The following is an 18,251-nucleotide window of genomic DNA, read 5'->3' as shown; positions in this document are numbered from 1 at the left end:
CACAAACTCTGGGTGGGTTACATAGACCCCACCACCAATTGGGAACCACTGCTCTAAGAGATGCCACTGGGAGGGATGAAAGGAAACAAATTTTACAACAGATACATGTAACACTTCTGTATATGCCTAATTTTCTTTATACTTATTCTGGGCATTTGCAAAAACTGGGTTTTTTTAGAAGCACAATTATTCAGTCTCATAGTGTATTCCCCTTTTGTGGGCGGTCAAAAGAATGTGTCACCCAAAATACCTAGATTATCAGGCTATTTCCTTGATATGTATAAGGTGTGTCTGTGTAGACATTCTGAATTTGTAGAATTGGGCATTTCGTATTTAGTAGGTCCTATACTTACAAAACTAGTAATTCTCAGTTGTCAGGGGATGTCACCAGCTTCTCATAAATTAAACAGTCGTTTTGTATTTGCCTTCAGTTCCATAGGCTTCAAAACAGTGTTGTTATGGCATTTTTCATAGTCAAACACCGTAGGATAGCCTGAAAGGAGACTAAAGAAATGACAATGCAATGTTAAACAAAGCACCCACCCACACAAAATCAAAGACCTCCACCAAGTCTTGCATATGCAAGACACAAAGTCATTTTGATGCATTATGAATCACCTGTTAGAAATAAATAAATAAGTGAAGACAAATTCGGCTTTTTGGTAAATATTTATAGAGCCAAACAATAGAAGGATGTGTAACAATCAAATTCCTGGTGAAAATGTGTGCAAGTGGGTTTATTTTAAAAGGAAAATTCCTACTCCCAGTGTCACACCCAATTAAATTCTCCGGGTAATGACCCCATTTGCATAGAGAACAGAACCCACAAGTGGGAATTTTAATGGGCACACCACCTGAGTACATTAATTGAGAGTGACACTACTTGAACTAGTTTTGTGCTTACCCCACTGAAAATTCTACTCATATTATTTTTAATGTCAAGCTACAAGTCAAATTTCAAGATGATGGACTTGTTCTTTTTTAAGCATTGAATTTGAATAAAAGAATGTTTTAATTCTATTATGCATTTCACAGCTTTGCTTTAAGTAATCGGTACTTCTGATTCTCACCACTGCTTCATTCTTTTGCTAGTGATTGGAATTTAATTTTCTTCATTAATTTGTGAATAATTACATACAAAATAATGCCTTTCAGCAGCTAAATTGCTTTTGGATTGCTCCTTAATATATTTTTAGCAAGAAAGTGCGCTACAGTTAAACTGGCATAATAGTTTACCAAAATGTAATTGTGTAAATATAGTTAATTAATATTTCTTTTGTAAGAAAACCGAATATAAATACTCAACTATAGGTGTGCCTCCTTTCACTTATACTCAAGCCCAGTGAAGACAGTCGCCCTCAACCAAGCCAGAGATCTCACTTACCAACTATTTGATTTCTTCTGCTACAGACAGCGCTCATGACCTTGAAGGTTATTGTAGATTATGAGCCATCACTTGAAACCTATTATGTAATCAAGGAGTCTTGCTTTCACATCACAGAACAGACATATTGAGAGTTATATTTTATAGGTACACTGGCAAAACCATATTGTTTAATCATAATTCACTTTACATTAAAAAGAGCAATCCTCAAAATGCAGCGCCAATATAATCCTGAAGAAAATTAATGGGCTATGTGCTAGTGGAGCAGTTTAAGGATTGGAGCTTCATTTTGCCAGTTTCTTCCTAATACACTTCGATGGATGTAACAGACTACATTAAGAAAAATGTACTGATCTTCCTCTAGGAACAAGATTGTCAACTTACGAGGTTGTATATGGCTTGGCTCAAACTGAAATTTTCTAGCTCCCATCGATTGGAGATTAGTGAAAGTTTATGTCTGGAAAGGACACACAAATTATATGTTCATGTATCAGTCATTTTGTGCAAAAGTTAAGCAGTATAGTTAGATATTGTGAATATAATTATATGTTTTATGCTGCAAGTCTATTTTCACTTACTTGGGAATAAGCCCCACTGAACTCAATGGGACTTAGTTCAGAGTAGACATGTATAGCATTGCATTGCTAACATTCCTAAATGTCACCTCTTTAGAAGATGGGTCTTTAATGTGGGCCATTTACTTCACCTGACTTCAACCAAGATAACTGAAAGATGAGTATTCACTCATGAATTGTTGTAGATCACTTTCAAAGTGTTTCATTTCATGCATTCGGACAACCAGATGATAAACTGGGGTTGCACCAGATGATAAACTGGGGCTGCAGTTCAGTGGCTTGACCAGGGCTACATTGATAAATATTGAAGAAACATGGTATACACATGATCAGCTAAGACCAGTATAAAGGGCATAGTTCTCTTTATGAAATGCTCCAGAAGACCAGAATGGATATCTAGCCACAATGTTTACCTGGCACTCCTATGGTCAAACTAAAGATATACCTTCTGGGTGGTAACTTGAGGAGTGATCATCCGTATTAGCCACCTAAAGCAGCCCTAACCAGGCATCCTTCTAATATTTGATTATTTGATTTGATTATTTAATTTGTATACCACTTAATACATTAAACATATCTCTAAGCGGTGTACAAAAAACTGAAGCAACAACGGACAACTTAAACTACTGCAAAATACCCAGCTTTGTGAATGTTCTGCTATCCTATGTGTCCCCTGAGATATAATCTGTGGAATCTTCCCATGTTTACCAGTGCTTTACTTATGGCAAACTAATGATACATTAATGGATCCCCAAACTTCTTCTTGACTACTTCTAACAAGGCAGAGTTTTTTCTGTATAAATGCAACAGTTTAATATTAAAGCACAGACTCAAATCTAAAATGCCACATTATAAATGTACATTTTAAAAGCCACTGTGGTTATCTAGCAAAAGTGGGAAGATTGTTACTTGATTTTAAGGCAATTTTGGGAGAGGGTAGGTACCATGACTTCAGGAAAAGATTAAAGGCTTTTGGACAGTTTTTATTTTATTTTTTAGAGATTGCTGCTAGGCTTCCAAAGCCCTTACAACAGTTGCTTACAAGCCACATTCAACCCCGAAAGATGAACCAGTAAATAATGGTACGACAGTAAGAAAATACCTAAGCAAAGGGATGCAATGAGGGTTGAGGGTGTTTATAATGTAAATGTATGCAGCTTTGGACAGCAAATGGAATGTGCACGGTTGACCTCAGAATTATTTTTAAATATAGTTTTAATAAGTAATGAATGATTTTCTAGTAAATATAGCATGAAGCCTATGTTATGCACTTTCAAACACTAAATCAAGGACTTTGTTCTAAGCAGAGCAACCATGGCAAGGTTGGCAGAGAGATTTGAAAGCCAGGAGTACACAGCACAAAGCACTGTGTGACCCCCATAAACCATTATTTTAAACTGATTTTGCAATAACCTTGAGAGCTTTGAATATACATGGGATGCTGCACAAATCGGGGCTGCTTTACTGCTATGTAAATGAAACCTACCTTCACACAATCAATACACAGCTAGAGCCCACCTTTATTGTTAAACCACCAAACCAGGACTCATGAGATACAACCTTTGGATTCTTTAAAAAACATGGAAATGGAAGGTTGCCTCACCCCTCCCCTTAGGGGGAGAAATAGCCATGGGGTTTGGGGTGGGGGAATACATGTGCCAATACATGTAAACTTTAGCAATTCACAACAGAATCGCCAAAGAATTTATGCTTCTGAATTATGGTGCTGGAGGAGACTCTTGAGAGTCCCATGGACTGCAAGAAAATCAAACCTATCCATTCTGAAGGAAATCAGCCCTTAGTGCTCACTGGAAGGACAGATCCTGAAGCTGAGGCTCCAATACTTTGGCCACCTCATGAGAAGACTCTTCTCTAAGCGGGAAAGACCCTGATCAGGGAAAAGACCCTGATGTTGGGAAAGATTGAGGGTACAAGGAGAAGGAGACGACAGAGAACAAGATAGTTGGACAGTGTTCTCGAAGCTACCAGCTTGAGTTTGACCAAACTGCAGGAGGCAGTGGAAGACAGGAGTGCCTGGCGTGCTCTGGTCCATGGGGTCACAAAGAGTCAGACATGACTAAACGACTAAACAACAACAACAGAAAGAAAACACTTATCTCTTTCTTAAAGAGTCACACTAGAAGTGCCAGGAAGAAATAGCTCCTTTCCTGGTTTGGAGCACTGGTTACTCTTGCACAACATTGCTAGACTAGTCTCTCTTTTAGCGCATCCAAACTTAGAAAGAATGATTATGTTCTAAAGTTTAAGTCACCCATAGAGTGGTGGATAGGAATTTCTATATAAATAAGTGAATGTTTCCTAATTAAACTCATTGACTGCAAAGCAGAATGCAGTTACTTTGTGTAGCCAAGGATACATAAAAGGTAGAGGCAACACAACACATTATAGTCCACAATACAGAAGACTGGATCCTCAAGTGTTCGATGGATAAGAGGTTATTCACCTTTCTTCAGTATTTTATATTGCTGGGATACAGGGAAGAGAGACTATTGCTGTTGGTCTAAGCATGCAAATGAGCAACGAAGATAAGCGGCTCAAGCACATCACCAACCGCAATCCGTCTTGGCTGCTGAGCAGAATGACGGGTGTTGAAAGTGAAAAGTTAAGTGTTTTGTAAGCACTATGTTGGGGTTTGTTGTTTGACTTAAGAGATAAAAGATTGCGCAGGTTGCACTTTCATTGCAGATGTGGATTCAGCAACATCTCCATCAAATACTATCTGTGGATATACAGCATCATCTTCTGGACAGCTTGAATATCAAAATCCACAAGCACATAAAAGATCCCAGAGACCAAAGGTCCATCTAGTCCAGCATTCTGTTCAGACAGTGATGTCCATGGGAAGCCCACAAGCAAGCCATGGGGGCAACAGTACTCTCCCCATTAGTGCTCCCCAACAAATGGTAGTCTGCCTCCAACACTGGATATAATGCGCAGCTGTGATGGATGTGATAGCCTTATCCCTCATGAATTTGCCTAAACCCTTTTCAAGCCATCTACTGAATGCCACTGCACTCTTGGGTAGCAAATCTCATAGTTTAACTATGTAACACATGATGTAGTGGTTTTGTCAGCTTCATTGGGTGACTCTGTGTTCTAGCCACACAAGGGAGAGAAAAACCTTCCTCCATCCACCTTCTCCACAACACGCATAATAGTATATACCTCTATCAAGCATGCCTTACTTGCCTTTTCTCCTAAACTATAAAGCCCCACATGTTGAAACCTCTCCTGGTGCAGTTGTTCTAGCCCTGGACAACAAAAGAGGTTTAAAGAAGCTCTCAAGGCCAAAAAAAAATGGGGGAGGGGGGGAATCACTGGCCTGCGAGTGCTCCAACTGGAAAACAGCCTTTACCAAAGGCATCATGGACTTTGAAGAAGCGCGAACTCAGAATGAAAGGGAGAAATGAGCTAAGAGGAAGGCACGTTTGGCAAATCCTCGCCGTGATCAACTACCATCCAGAAACCTATGTCTCCACTGTGGAAGGATGTGCAGATCCAGAAGTGGCCTCCATAGTCACTTACAGACACACTGTTGAGACCGTATTCATGGAAGACAATCTTACTCGGCTATGAGTGATAGCTAAAGAAGAAAGATGATCGTGTTGATTGAAACTTTTCTAGCTCTACAGTATCTTTTTTGAGGTGAGGCAACCAGAACTATACAAGTGCAGTATTCAAAGTGCAGTTGCACCATAGATTTGTATTACATCATTAGGGCAGTTTTATTTTCAATCCCAACATCTTTTTTCTGGTCCGTCACTTACTGTACACACCCCATAGATGTACGCGTGTAGTTTTTAATGCCCATTCACCCACTTTCAGGAGTTACCTTTGAAGATCTTTGCAATCCTTTTTTCTTTTAACCACTCTGAACAATTTGTTTTCATCACAAAATTTGACTCTCCCACTGCTCAACCCCAACTCCAGGTCATGTATTAACAAGTTTAAAAAACACTGGTCCCAATACTGTTCCTTGGGAGCACCATTTTTTAAAAATATCCCTCCATTTATTCCAACTTTCTGCTGCCTCTTATGGATCAGTAACTGGTTAAAGAACTGCTCTCTTATTTCACAACTCCTAAACTTAGTCAGGAGTGTTTGGCAAGCTACTTCATTGAAAGCTTTTGGGAAATTTTAGTACACAATCTATATGCAACAAACATTCCATGCATATACAATGTAAACAACACAGTTAAACATTAAGCAAATTCATAAATAGTTTAGAGTTGATTACAATGGTTAGGTGTCTTCTATTCTATGCCTTAAACAGATTGTCCCAGAGTGAGCCATGAATAGCTACTGGTGGGGCAAGGACGGAACAACAATGTCCTTTATAGTGTACTGCATAAGCATGTACCATATAGTTTGAAAATAGTCAGTGGTATTTGGGTTCCTCCAGATTTTTTGGACTGCAACTTCTCAGTCCCAACCACCACAGCTGTGCTGGCTGAAGCTGATGGGTATTGTGCGGTTCAAAATGTCTTGAAGGTACATGGCTGCAGAAGACTGAAACAGAGGGAGGAAATATGTGGACTACAGCTATTGGCAACCACAGAATCATGTCAGTACAACAACTCAAGTGCTTGCATCGAAAGGACTCAAAACCTTCAGGTACATATAAACTTTCAACTGTGGTCACAAGTAGATTGAAGCAAACTAATTCTGTTCCTAGATGGAAAATCAGGGTAGGGATCACCCACAGAGATTAAGGAAATTAGGGCTACTCACACCTTCCTTATTCTAGCTAGCACAATAAACATGTGTTCATCTATCTTCCTTCAAGGGCATTCCTTCAGATATACACAGGATTCTCTACTGTATATTTAAGCTGACATAAAAAGTTTTAGTAACCTGAAAAGGAACACTTTAGTAAATGTTTCAAATGCAATCATGCAATTTTAGGTACTATTCCACGTAAAAAGAATTACAAAGGGGATTAAATTGGTCATTTAGTGCTCATATTACAGATAATTAGAATGAAATTACTGTGACCAAAATTATTTCTTCAGGAACTCAAAGTTCAGTATGTTATGCAGGGGTAAATTATTCCACTCATAACATCCAAGACTTCCAAAGTGAGCAAACAGGATAGTCAGTAACGGGTGTAACAGGAAGCCACACTGAAAGCAGTGTCTGTTTCTTTCAACAACCATCAGCACACTTATGGCAGTAAAACACAAACTGTAATAAAAAGTACTAGGCAAGGATTCAAAATAAATTTCTTTATTTCAAAATAGTGTTTAATATCAAATGATCCAGTTAACAGAAAGGTCATAGAGCAAGTAACAAGCTTTTTTATAAAAAAAAATATATATGGAAGAGTTCACAATTCCATATTAACTGAGGACCTCTGTCTTCGTTAAATGGACAGATTAGATGACAAGAAAATTGTTACTTTAACTGCACTTTTGCACTGCTTAACTTTTAATCATAGATGGTTCCCAAAAGGTTGGCTCCAGAAAGGCTAAGTGATGGAAGAATTTTAAGAAACTAAACATAGAAAAAAGTTTCTTAAAACTATTCACTAATGTGCTCTCCTGTGGAGATAAATATTACACACCATTAATATTTCTATGACACATAGTAGCAGGATATATTTAGCATGTCAAACAATTCACACAATTTTTTATTTTTGGAATAAAAAAAGTGTTAATAATCATATGATAACTCCCAATCATTTGAAGGCTTTATATGTCCCAAGCTAGAAAACTTCCACTATTGAGTATTTTGCACTTGAAGACTGCATAAAGAAGTGCTATAGTGGAGTAGTTAGAAATTTTAACAACAAAATAGATGCAACCCTTGCATTTCCTTTAATACTGAAATCACATTCTAGGAGGAGGAGTTCAGTACAGTTCCCATAATTTTCATATTTGAACTAACAGTGTGACACTAGTTCTGCTCATGAAGTGTTCTATAAGGTAAAAAGAATTACAAATAGACTATCAAAGGTGATGAAAACACAGTATGAACAGATATGTACAGTAATTCATTTTTGAAGAGCGATACTGGATTCTCCTTAAATATTCTTGGATTAATTAAAGCTTGATACATAATAACTTGGGGGGGGGAGAGGAGTCAAAGCCATATAATAATCGTTGCAGCATACAAAAAACAAAAGTTCCAAAACAGAAATGCTCGTTTCACTAAATGTGCTCCAATAGTGTTTTTGGTTGTTGGTTTGTCTGGCGACACTGAATACCTACATCAAAGACTGGGGTAACCTTGATCAGGGCAGTGTATATCACTCTCTATTTGCCAATTCTGCAACAGCAAAAGCTGGCCAATGTACCACATGTCCATCTTGTTCCCCATGGTATCCTCCTTTCCCAGTTGCCCTCTGGGCACCACCATTCAATCTATGTGCTACTTCTGTCTTTAGATATGCTCCTTACTTTTAGGAGGCATAACTGAGTCCCCCTCTGCCTTAACCCGGAGCTTACTGGTCTACTCAATTTGTTTGTTCTAAAAAATTCCGTTTCTAAAACATCCATGAAATCATGCCACTATAAAAATAACATTTTACTGACATTTTCTCTCTCTCTGAAGTACAATGGAGGAAAGATCAGAATCCAATCCTACAGTTGCAGCAGCATCAAAAGAGAAAAGGGGAAAGCTACCAGAGGAGGAGAGAAAGGCACTCCTTCTGCATTATCAAGTCAAATGTATTGAGAAGCAAGCAGGTAGCTCCATAGAATACCCAAGTATATTCTTAACATTTTCTTTTCCAGTAACAACTCAGTAGTAAGAATTGGTAAATCAGTGTTTGAAGGTTCAGGCTTAACTTTTCATTTTCCTGGAATTTTTATTTGCCACACACATGGGTCATTTGTTACAATAAAAGGAATGGTTGCCACTGTGTTTGGATCAAGAAAGCATAACCTACAGACAAAGGTCAAACATTACCAAACCAACAGGCCATTGGGAAATTTGGACTTGCGAGGAAAAATCAGGTTAACCAGGTAGCTGAATTAAACTGAATTAATGAGTCACATAAAAACTCTTGGAAGTCACAGTAAATTAGCACCAGTGTATGGAAATCTGGAAGTCAGTCAATGCACTGGGTTAGATTTCAATTATGCCATGAGAACTATTTAGGGCAAATTTAATTTCCAAAGTGTGCTGTTCACTCCTAAACGTTTACTACAAAGCTGCTACTTTTAAGATACAATAGTATGATATTCCTTCTTTAAATAACTTCAAATACTTTATCAAACAATCACACAACATTTTAAAACTTAAAAACATCAGCTTTATTAATCAATTCATTGGGAAGCATTTCCTGTGTAGGAAGTCTTACCCAGTTCCCCTTTATTCTTAACATGACTGCTGTGTGAAACATCAACATTTCTGCATTTGCTGTCTTAAATAAAAATACCAAAAAAAATTTATGCGCAAGACTTGGAGGATGGGGGCAAAAGGAAACACACGGCACTTCCCTGAATTGTCATCACACTTCCAATTAGTTTTTCTTAAATACAGAGAAGTCACACCTTGCACATCTAACTTGTGCCAGGAAATTTGCACACATTTAACTTGTGCCAGGAAAGGCTGGCGTGAAAAGAACATTTAAGCTCTCAGGCTTGCTTACTGGACTCTGGGAAGCTCTTACGAGATCTTGGATGACCCCACAAGAGCTTCTCAGAGTTTTGTAAGCAAATTTGAGAGTTTAAAATCTCTCCTCTTTGCATGGGAGGCAAAACACACTCAGTGCATCAGCTTCAGAAATGTAGGGATGCACACAAGTGTGGTTCCATGACTATGTACCTGATTTCAACTTTTCCTGGAATGTAACCTCCATGCAAGTTGTGAATCAACTGTATAGTTGTATAGTATAGTAATTTGATGGGGTGAACAGCGCTTTAAAGTTGCAATTGTACTTACTGCAAAGTAAGCACCACTGATCTCAACTGGAGTTGTTTATTTAGTAGACATGTATTGTAAAATATGAATCAGTTTGTTCGTGATGCACTTTAGATAAAACTTAAATTATATAAATCTACAGATGAGAAAATAAAATATTTGTTCACATTGCTGTTAAAACAAAAAACACAGTAAAAATATTTTTTAAAAAAACAAAAAACCCCATTACAAATATTTCCCACCAAGAGATTCACTTAAGTGGAAAGCCCTCATGAAATTGTTGCTACTTTGTTCCAACTCTGCTGTTTTCTATCTCTTCTAGTAACTTGTTTGTTAGTGAAGGGGTGGTAAACTCTGTCAACCCCCTGCCTGCACACAACAGGAAACTACAAAGGGCTAAAACCCTTTTGTCTTTATCCAGGAACAACCACCAATGGTTGTTTTACCTGCATGAGCAGGTCTTTGCACAGTCAACCACCCACTACAGAAAATTAGACCATCAAGCATTTGTTTTTATGAGTTTGCTTTTCTTCAACAATTGTTTATAAAATCAAGTTAACAGTGCAGAAAACCAGGTTGCTGCAAGAGTGTCTAAATGTGTCCTTTGAAAGCGGCTGTTGTTTTATTTCAGAGAAACACACAAAAACTTGAACCCTCTCCAGTTATGTTGTTGATGTTTTTTAAGAAAGCAGAAAAAAGTGATAAAAAGTTATCATGATGGGAAACAAATCCCACAGCATTCCATACAAATTTCCAAACAGTCTGATGATTCACAACAGGCATCCATTATGCCACAGTCCATATCACACGGGCAGTTGCAGTCATCTCCCATTTCTTCTCCACAGCAGCAACAGCAGGCTTCTACTGGGCAGACCCCACATGACGCTTGTCCCAGGACAAGGCTACAGAGGGTGACGAATTCGCAGAACAAGCAGGACAAGATACAGTGAACACAGCAATCTTTGGAAATGTGACACAACATGTTGAGGGAGAGAGGAAAGATAAAAGGAAATAAAAAGTTAAAATTGCATTCTAAATGCCCACTTGGGTTGAATTTTTTTTTAAAGAAGAGCAATACAAATTGAAGCTACTTTTTTTTCTTCCCACAATACATAGCTCACATTCCTTGATTTCTGCTTCTGTGCTGCACAAAGGTTTCATCAGCTCAGCACTGAGAGGAACAATATATTCACAGTCTATAACAAATTTTAGCATAGACCAACATGTCAACAAGGTGTTGACATTGTTCTTCCATTTGATGAGACTTATTCAGCCAGTAAGCTACAAAATACAACCCCTAAGTGAATTTCATCTAGCAAACAGAGAAAAATGAGAGATAGGGTGGTTCTTCCAGACCAGTATTCTTCTGGACGTGGCATTTACACACTCAGCATAGAATCCATCCCTTTCACTCTTTTAAAAGAGATACTACTATCCCACAAGTAAATTTTTTACGTATATATTTCTAGTAATTTTTCACACCAGTTCCCAAGTCTGTTCTATGCATTTTTTAATTGCACTTAATGCAATGCTCTAAGACACAGCTATGCGCATTTTACTGTCTTAGCCATCCAGAGATTCATCTTGGGTTTAATCTAGTAATTAAATCAGCAGCAGACAACCATCCTGGTTATCGGAAGGACTGTCTTCTATCAAAGGCTGCCCAAATTCTCCACTCTGCATTTAGATGGGTAGAGCCCACGGAAAGGGTTTTGTAGGTCACGACATCACCTGCACCAACGTTAATGTCTTTTCTGCATCAAACACTTTCTTTGTCTCAAGACATTCTACAAGTTTTATAGCTGATATCAGACCCACCGAAAAGACAGCCAACAAGATATAGAACACAGAAGTTTTTGAATTTAAAATCAGTGAGGGGAAATGCAGCTTCTAAATTTCTTGTTTTGCACTGAATTCCATCCTGTCTTTTAGCCACAGGATATCCTGTGGACAGGATAAGAAGCTAGCGCATAGGTGGGGAAAGGCAATGGAAATTCCATTCACTTTCAAAATCAAACTCTATAGAAAATTCAGAATTTCAGAAATTAATTATCTAGTTTATTTCACAAACTTCAAAAAAATTGAGGTTGAGGAATCTGAGACGCTTGGGCTTATAAAAGGGTCATAACACTAGTCTAGTGAAACTTTGAGGTTTTTTTCTTTTGAACTGTTGAGCCCTCAGCTGTATCACAAACTGTTTTTGAAACTCCCACCGTTCAAAAAGTGTTTTTTTAATGTGATATTGGATGGGTTGGGGCTGATATTTGAGAAAAATAAATCTAAAGCTTCTTGGGCTCATGGAATCAGGTTCACAGTTCTTTGAAACATGTGTGCATGCATGAGAAGGAGACACCAGCAATCCAGGCATTACTGTACTTGAAAAATAAAATTTGACACAGGCAAGACTGCAGAGTCAAGCCTCTAAACTACATAAAGTGAACAGATCTTTTTGATTTTGGGTAGCCAGACTGTACTAAGATAAAAAAGTGTCAAGTTAAACTTACAGTCTTGTAGTGAACAGTTCAGACAACTGAACAAAAATGGGTGGAAATAAGGTTTACATTTTAATTCATTAACACTGCTATCCTGTTCTTGTCTACTCAAAAGTAATCCCCACTGAGCTCAATGGGACAGAATCCCAGGAGTGCAATCCTAATTCTACCAGTCACCCTACAGAATTTACAAAGTCAGCTATATGCAGGTGCTTGTTTTGTCAAACATCTCAGAAAGTAGAACCCAGAAATTGATCCACTACAGATGTTCTTCTACCACTTTCAGGTCAAGTATAGGAGGATGAAAATGTACACATATCCTCCTCCCCACAAGGATATTCTCAACTCTCCCCTCTTCACAGAAAGTAAGCATGAGCCACTCATACTTCCTCTATTGCTACTTTAAACAAACAAACAACACTTTGCTTCAAAAAAACGAAATAAGAAAATACAAAACAAAATAAAAATACACCAGAAACTTCCTGTTGCAGCTTCTTTAAAGCATCTGAAGATGGCCTTCAGGGAACATCTCTTAATATGAGCCACCGAAGATCTCTGTGAAACCCTTACTGACTTTTCTATTGGCTCCCACCTTTTAGAATTATCCTTCACTTCAGATGTAGTATGGTATGGTATATGGGATTTCTCATTTTTCCCTTCTTCTTCTTAAAGAAAACAATGCACTTTGCTCTGGAAAGCAGACTTTAAACATGTTATAGAAAACATGTGGCCTTTCAGATGTCATTGACCTTCAACTTCCATCAGCCTCAACCAAAATGGACAGGACTGATGGGAGATGGAAGTCAACAACATCTAGAGGGCTAGATGCTCCCCATCATGCTATGTTTTGGTTGCCTTTTAAATGTGGCACTTTTCGTGTGGATTCTGTTTATTAGTGTATTGAGAGTTACATGCTGTGTGTTTCATTTTAATTTTTTTAGTATTTCACATTAATTTAAGCCTCTTTTGCTGTTTTTGAGAAGTAGGGAAGGAAATCTGATAAATGACTGGGAAGAATTGTGTATTTGGCCCCCCACCCTTGAAATGACGAAAATGTGTTTTTTAATTGAAGAAACTGATGTAGGAATTGTGACAATAGGGTTATTGGGAAGAACAGACAACCGCTAAAAGGCTTGCCCTCGAAATACATAAACATCTTAGCTTAAGTAGCATTACTTGCATTTGTTAGCTCATTCCTACACACAATGGTCAGAAATATGCAAATAGGTTGAATGTAGCATGAAAAGAGGTTATGAGAAACAAAAAAGGGGGAAGAGCTATACTATAAGCTAGATGGTAAAATAAGAAGAGTGGTTTTGTGAATTAAATGGGATTCTTTATGTGAAGAATAAATGTACCTGTAAATGACCTTCATCCAAAGCTCAGCAGATATGACATGTGAAGTGAAGCTGGGGAGTACAAGTTCAGTGAAGAGGACCAAAGCCAGATTGATGGGGATTAATTAGCTTGTTGTCATGGAGATTGTACTTGAATAAATCTAATACAATTTCCTCCCTTTTTTTTAATGTAAAGGATGGGCAGAGAGGAACAAACAGCTACATTGGCTTCGACACTTAAAAATAACTGTATCTTATTTTCCCCCTCCATCCGGGCAGTTTGATGCAAATCAAAAAGGGGGTATTTCTTTATTCCATTCAACAGGTTCTCACAGAGGCTTAGAGAGAGACACAAACAGCACAACAAATTCTTTCTTGATTCTTTAAAATCAAGTTTTGTCATATGGCTGACACCCTTCTGTTTCATACAAGCCTTCCCTTACGGAAGACTCCAGCCACAGATGTGATTTATTCTTATGAAATACTCTTATTGTGTTATTGCATATCATCATTTGGGACGCGGGTGGCACTGTGGGTAAAACCTCAGTGCCTAGGGCTTGCCGATCAGAAGGTCGGCGGTTCGAATCCCCGCGGTAGGGTGAGCTCCTGTCGTTCGGTCCCAGCTCCTGCCCACCTAGCAGTTCGAAAGCACCCCTAAGTGCAAGTAGATAAATAGGGACCGCTTTATAGCGGGAAGGTAAATAGCGTTTCCGTGTGTGGCGCTGGTGCTGGCTCGCCAGATGCCACTTAGTCACGCTGGCCACGTGACCCGGAAGTGTCTCCGGACAGCGCTGGCTCCCGGCCTCTTGAGCGAGATGAGCGCGCAACCCTAGAGTCGGACACGACTGGCCCGTACGGGCAGGGGTACCTTTACCATTTTATATCATCATTTAGTCTATAAATAGATTAAGGAAATTCTCAATCTATTTAAAGGGCAATAAATATTTTCAAACAGAGAAAGAAAATGTCAACGACATGAAGATAATGACTGTAGAAGAATGCAGACAAATAGCTACTGTAATGCAAAACATTTTAAAAAATTGTTGGCTCAGTTTTCAGGCTTTCAAAATGAAATCTAACTTTAAAAAGGCAAAGAACATTGCATACACCTACCAACAATGAACATCATTCTGTTTGTGGGGCTATCCAGAACAACTACTTTAAAAAAACCCTAGTTGCTTTCTTTTCAGCTCTGAAAAGAGCCATTGCATTCTATTTACATAAACAGACATAAGGCACTGGTCTAAATAAAGACACTTCATTCTCAGATAATTAGCAATGGCTAAAGTGGTCTATGCATGCTCAACTACACAGAAAAATGTGAAAATATAATGATTCTGATTGGGTATTAATGTGAATTGTTTTAAAAAGTTTTCTTTTATGCACATTCTGTTAACATGGGTTAGGCGGCTATATTTTGCTATTCCATTTCAAGATTACATATCCAAAATAGCCTTCTTGTCTGTTTACACATAGCCTTCCCCAAGTTGGTGCCCTCCAGATTGTTTTGAACTACAACCTGCAATGACACAGACATACTAGACTGGGACTAGTGAGAGTTATACATACATACACAGGACGAGAATAGTGATGGTTCATCTAGACTATGGTCAATTTTACCCAAAAAGCTACCAGAACCATTATCCTCAAGAAGTTTCAATTCAGTACGTAGTCTGCTTTAGTCCTAGCTTACTTACCAGCTGCCTAAAAAGTCACACAACTAATTTGATTTTATGATCTGCTGCATCTATTTTCCCAACAATGCAAATGCTGTCACTGCCACTGTTAACAGCAGTATGTGGGGTGTCTTTTTAGCAAGAATATAAAGGCAGTACCCACATGCACACAATGAAACAAATAGTATCCAGTAGTTCCCTTAAATGGTCCAATTCTTTGTAAACATTTGGAAATATATTATATTTTGGATTTTTAAAAAGTAGTAAGAACCACACATTTATAATAACTGGGTACAACCATTCTATGCTATATAGACTATGCAGATTTCCTTTATTTATAGGCCAGAGATGGCTAACCTGTGGGTCTCCAGATGCTGACAGAATAAAACTCCCACCACCAAAGATGTCCAATGACTGGCTGATGGGAGTTAGGGATCCAAATATCTGGAAGGTCACATTAGTCATCCTGAATAAGGCACCATTTGTTGCAAATCCATACAGTCACCCTTACATATTTTAAACTAAACTACACCACAGAACCAGTGGTGGTGTAGTGGCTACAGTGTCAAACTACGGCCTGGGAGACCAGAGTTCAAATCCCCACCTGGCCATGAAGCTCACTGGGCACTTTGGGTAAGTCACTACATCTCTCAGCCTAATCTACACCTCACTAGTTGTTGTAAGGATAAAATGGAGGGGAAGAGAACCATGTATACCACCTTGAGCTCATTGGAGAAAGAAGGTAAGCTACAAATGCAATCCATCCATACAAGGCATAATGTTTCATTTTATTGTGGGAGATATGGGTAGGGAGGAGAAGAACAATAAACAATTCAAAATGCCAAGTTGACTAAAGATGAACAATCCCCAGCTTTAAAAACTAAGTATATACAGCAGTTAAACAACTAGTGTATATATTATCAGCAGTATTCATGAAGTTGAGGGAAAGAGGCTGCACTGAAGTGCATCTCTTTACATTTTGTGAACATCATTTCTTTTTTTTGGTTGCTCAGTTTGGAGAGATCATGCTGAAGCTCTTCATAGTAAACTAGTGTTTTCACCATACTGAACAATCTTGGTGCCATTCCACCAACTTGCTATTTTACTTCTCATACCCAACACCCGATCTTTATTAATAGGAAGTGCGGATCCTGATACAATCCTTGAGGGAACCCCACTTCTCACTACACTGTGCTGTGAAGAAGTACAAAGTTTATCTGTACCCTCTGCTTCTAGTTCCTTAACCAGGTACCAATCCATAAGGCAACTCCTTCAATTCCATTGCTGCAAGGTTTACTTAGGAGTCTTTGGTGAGAAACTTTGTGAAAAGCTTTTGGGAAGTTCATTCATATGTGTGTGTGTGTGTGTGTGTGTGTGTGTGTCTGTGTGTGTGTATGTGTGTGCGCGTGTGTGTATATATATGTATATATATATCTCATCATCATCATCATCATCATCATACTGGATATTTGGTGAGACCCACAAAGAATTCTAAAAGATTATTTGCAAGGAAGAACTTCTCTTCATCAGAAGCCATACTAATTCTTCCTCAGCAAGAGCTTGTTCTTCTATATGTTTACTATAAATTCTACTTTCAATAATACTTCCCACCAATTTATCTGGAACAGACATTAGCTCAATCATGGGCCTTAATTTTTTTTTGCTTCCTCAGAGATGCAACTTTTAGAACTGATGTGACATTGGCAACCTTCCTATTCTTTAGCAAAGAGGTCTTAATAAGAAACTGAATAATTTTGTTAAGCAATAAACAATTCCATGTTTGGAACTGACAGGCCAATTTCTAAACCTTTACAAAAGGCTTTTATGACAAATATGTTCAATTACAAAATGCTGACCTGGGTCAGATTTTTTTCAGCTATATTCAGAGAGAGATCAGGAAATTCAAAGAAAACCTGTAAGCACTCTGTTCTCTCACAGCAAGAATCAAACGGGTAAAACCACTATCAAAGTGGCAGCTGAGGTCCTCAACAAGGCTTTACTCAAGGCCCCGCAGAGAGTGGAACAGAAGTCCCAGCAGGAGATACAAGACTTATATAGACACTAGACATAGGCATGGTGAAGGCCAAGGGCAAACTCTGAATGTCAATTTAAAAAGTCAAGCCACAGCCAAAACAGCCAACAAGAACATCTTAGGATGTTATATACGTTGATTAAATGTTCAAAAATTAAAAATAATGACTTAAATATATGTTTTTCTAATTCCCTTTACAAACATATTTAAGAACACAAACATTCTGTTATGCACAGTTAACCCTCATTAAAAAAACAACAACAACTACATGCTCAAGTGACAGTGTACTAGTCCATAAGCTGGCACCATTAAAATCCACCACCACCAGTTCAGAAACTGATCAATAGCAGGTAGGTCACAAGATTCAGTACTCTTAAAATGTGACCTTTTAAATAAAATTACATTTTTCAGAATTGGGATGCAACTGCAGCAGGACCCAAAGAAAACCAAAGCTCAAATGATACAAAAAAAGGCAAATCTATTATTTAAATCCAGATCTGTATACATCACATCAGAAATGGGAGTTAGAAGATACTCAGGCCTTACCATGTTCATGGCTTATTTCTACAGCAGACTCTCATTTTTCTTCAGCAAAGCTACCATACCAGAAGTGAGCCCATATAGGAAAAAGTGGGGGTTTGGGGGCACAACGTGCAGGCCGGCTCCCACATTCTCTACCTGTGCAGCCCATTCACCCTTTATTTGGATCTCCTGCTTTATGAGTGACTGGGGTAGATACGGGTTTAAACACATGCTGGTGTAGTTTGTAACTCGTTTTTTTCTGTAGTTCAAACAGAGTTGCAGTTTTAAAAAGAAAAATGCTAGCCGTGTCAGTTTTAATCTGCTGAATTAAGCCATTGCATCATCC

The 18,251-nt window shown here is 38.3% G+C and overlaps 2 protein-coding genes across 3 annotated transcripts in view; one reads left to right on the top strand and one right to left on the bottom strand.

Annotated features, from left to right (window-relative positions):
• Window positions 1-18,251, top strand: part of LOC308457793 (uncharacterized protein) — a gene marked incomplete at its 3' end in the record, with an annotated part of 494,657 nt that overhangs the window by 164,629 nt on the left and 311,777 nt on the right. The gene's annotated exons all lie outside the window — the stretch shown is intronic.
• The window catches only part of MDFIC (MyoD family inhibitor domain containing), a 43,677-nt gene continuing 32,616 nt past the window's right edge, over window positions 7,191-18,251 (bottom strand). For both annotated transcript variants that reach the window (XM_081023840.1, XM_081023841.1), the window contains exon 6: window positions 7,191-10,806. In XM_081023840.1, coding sequence (XP_080879966.1) covers window positions 10,559-10,806 — 248 coding nt within the window. In that variant the 3' untranslated portion in view covers window positions 7,191-10,558. The remainder of the gene's footprint in view (window positions 10,807-18,251) is intronic.

The sequence above is a fragment of the Podarcis pityusensis genome, assembly GCF_964106645.2.
Source record: "Podarcis pityusensis genome assembly, chromosome: 10".
NCBI classification, from domain to species: Eukaryota; Metazoa; Chordata; class Lepidosauria; order Squamata; family Lacertidae; genus Podarcis; species Podarcis pityusensis.
Note: the sequence above shows the minus strand (reverse complement) of the source record. Positions and strands in the feature narration are given on the sequence as shown.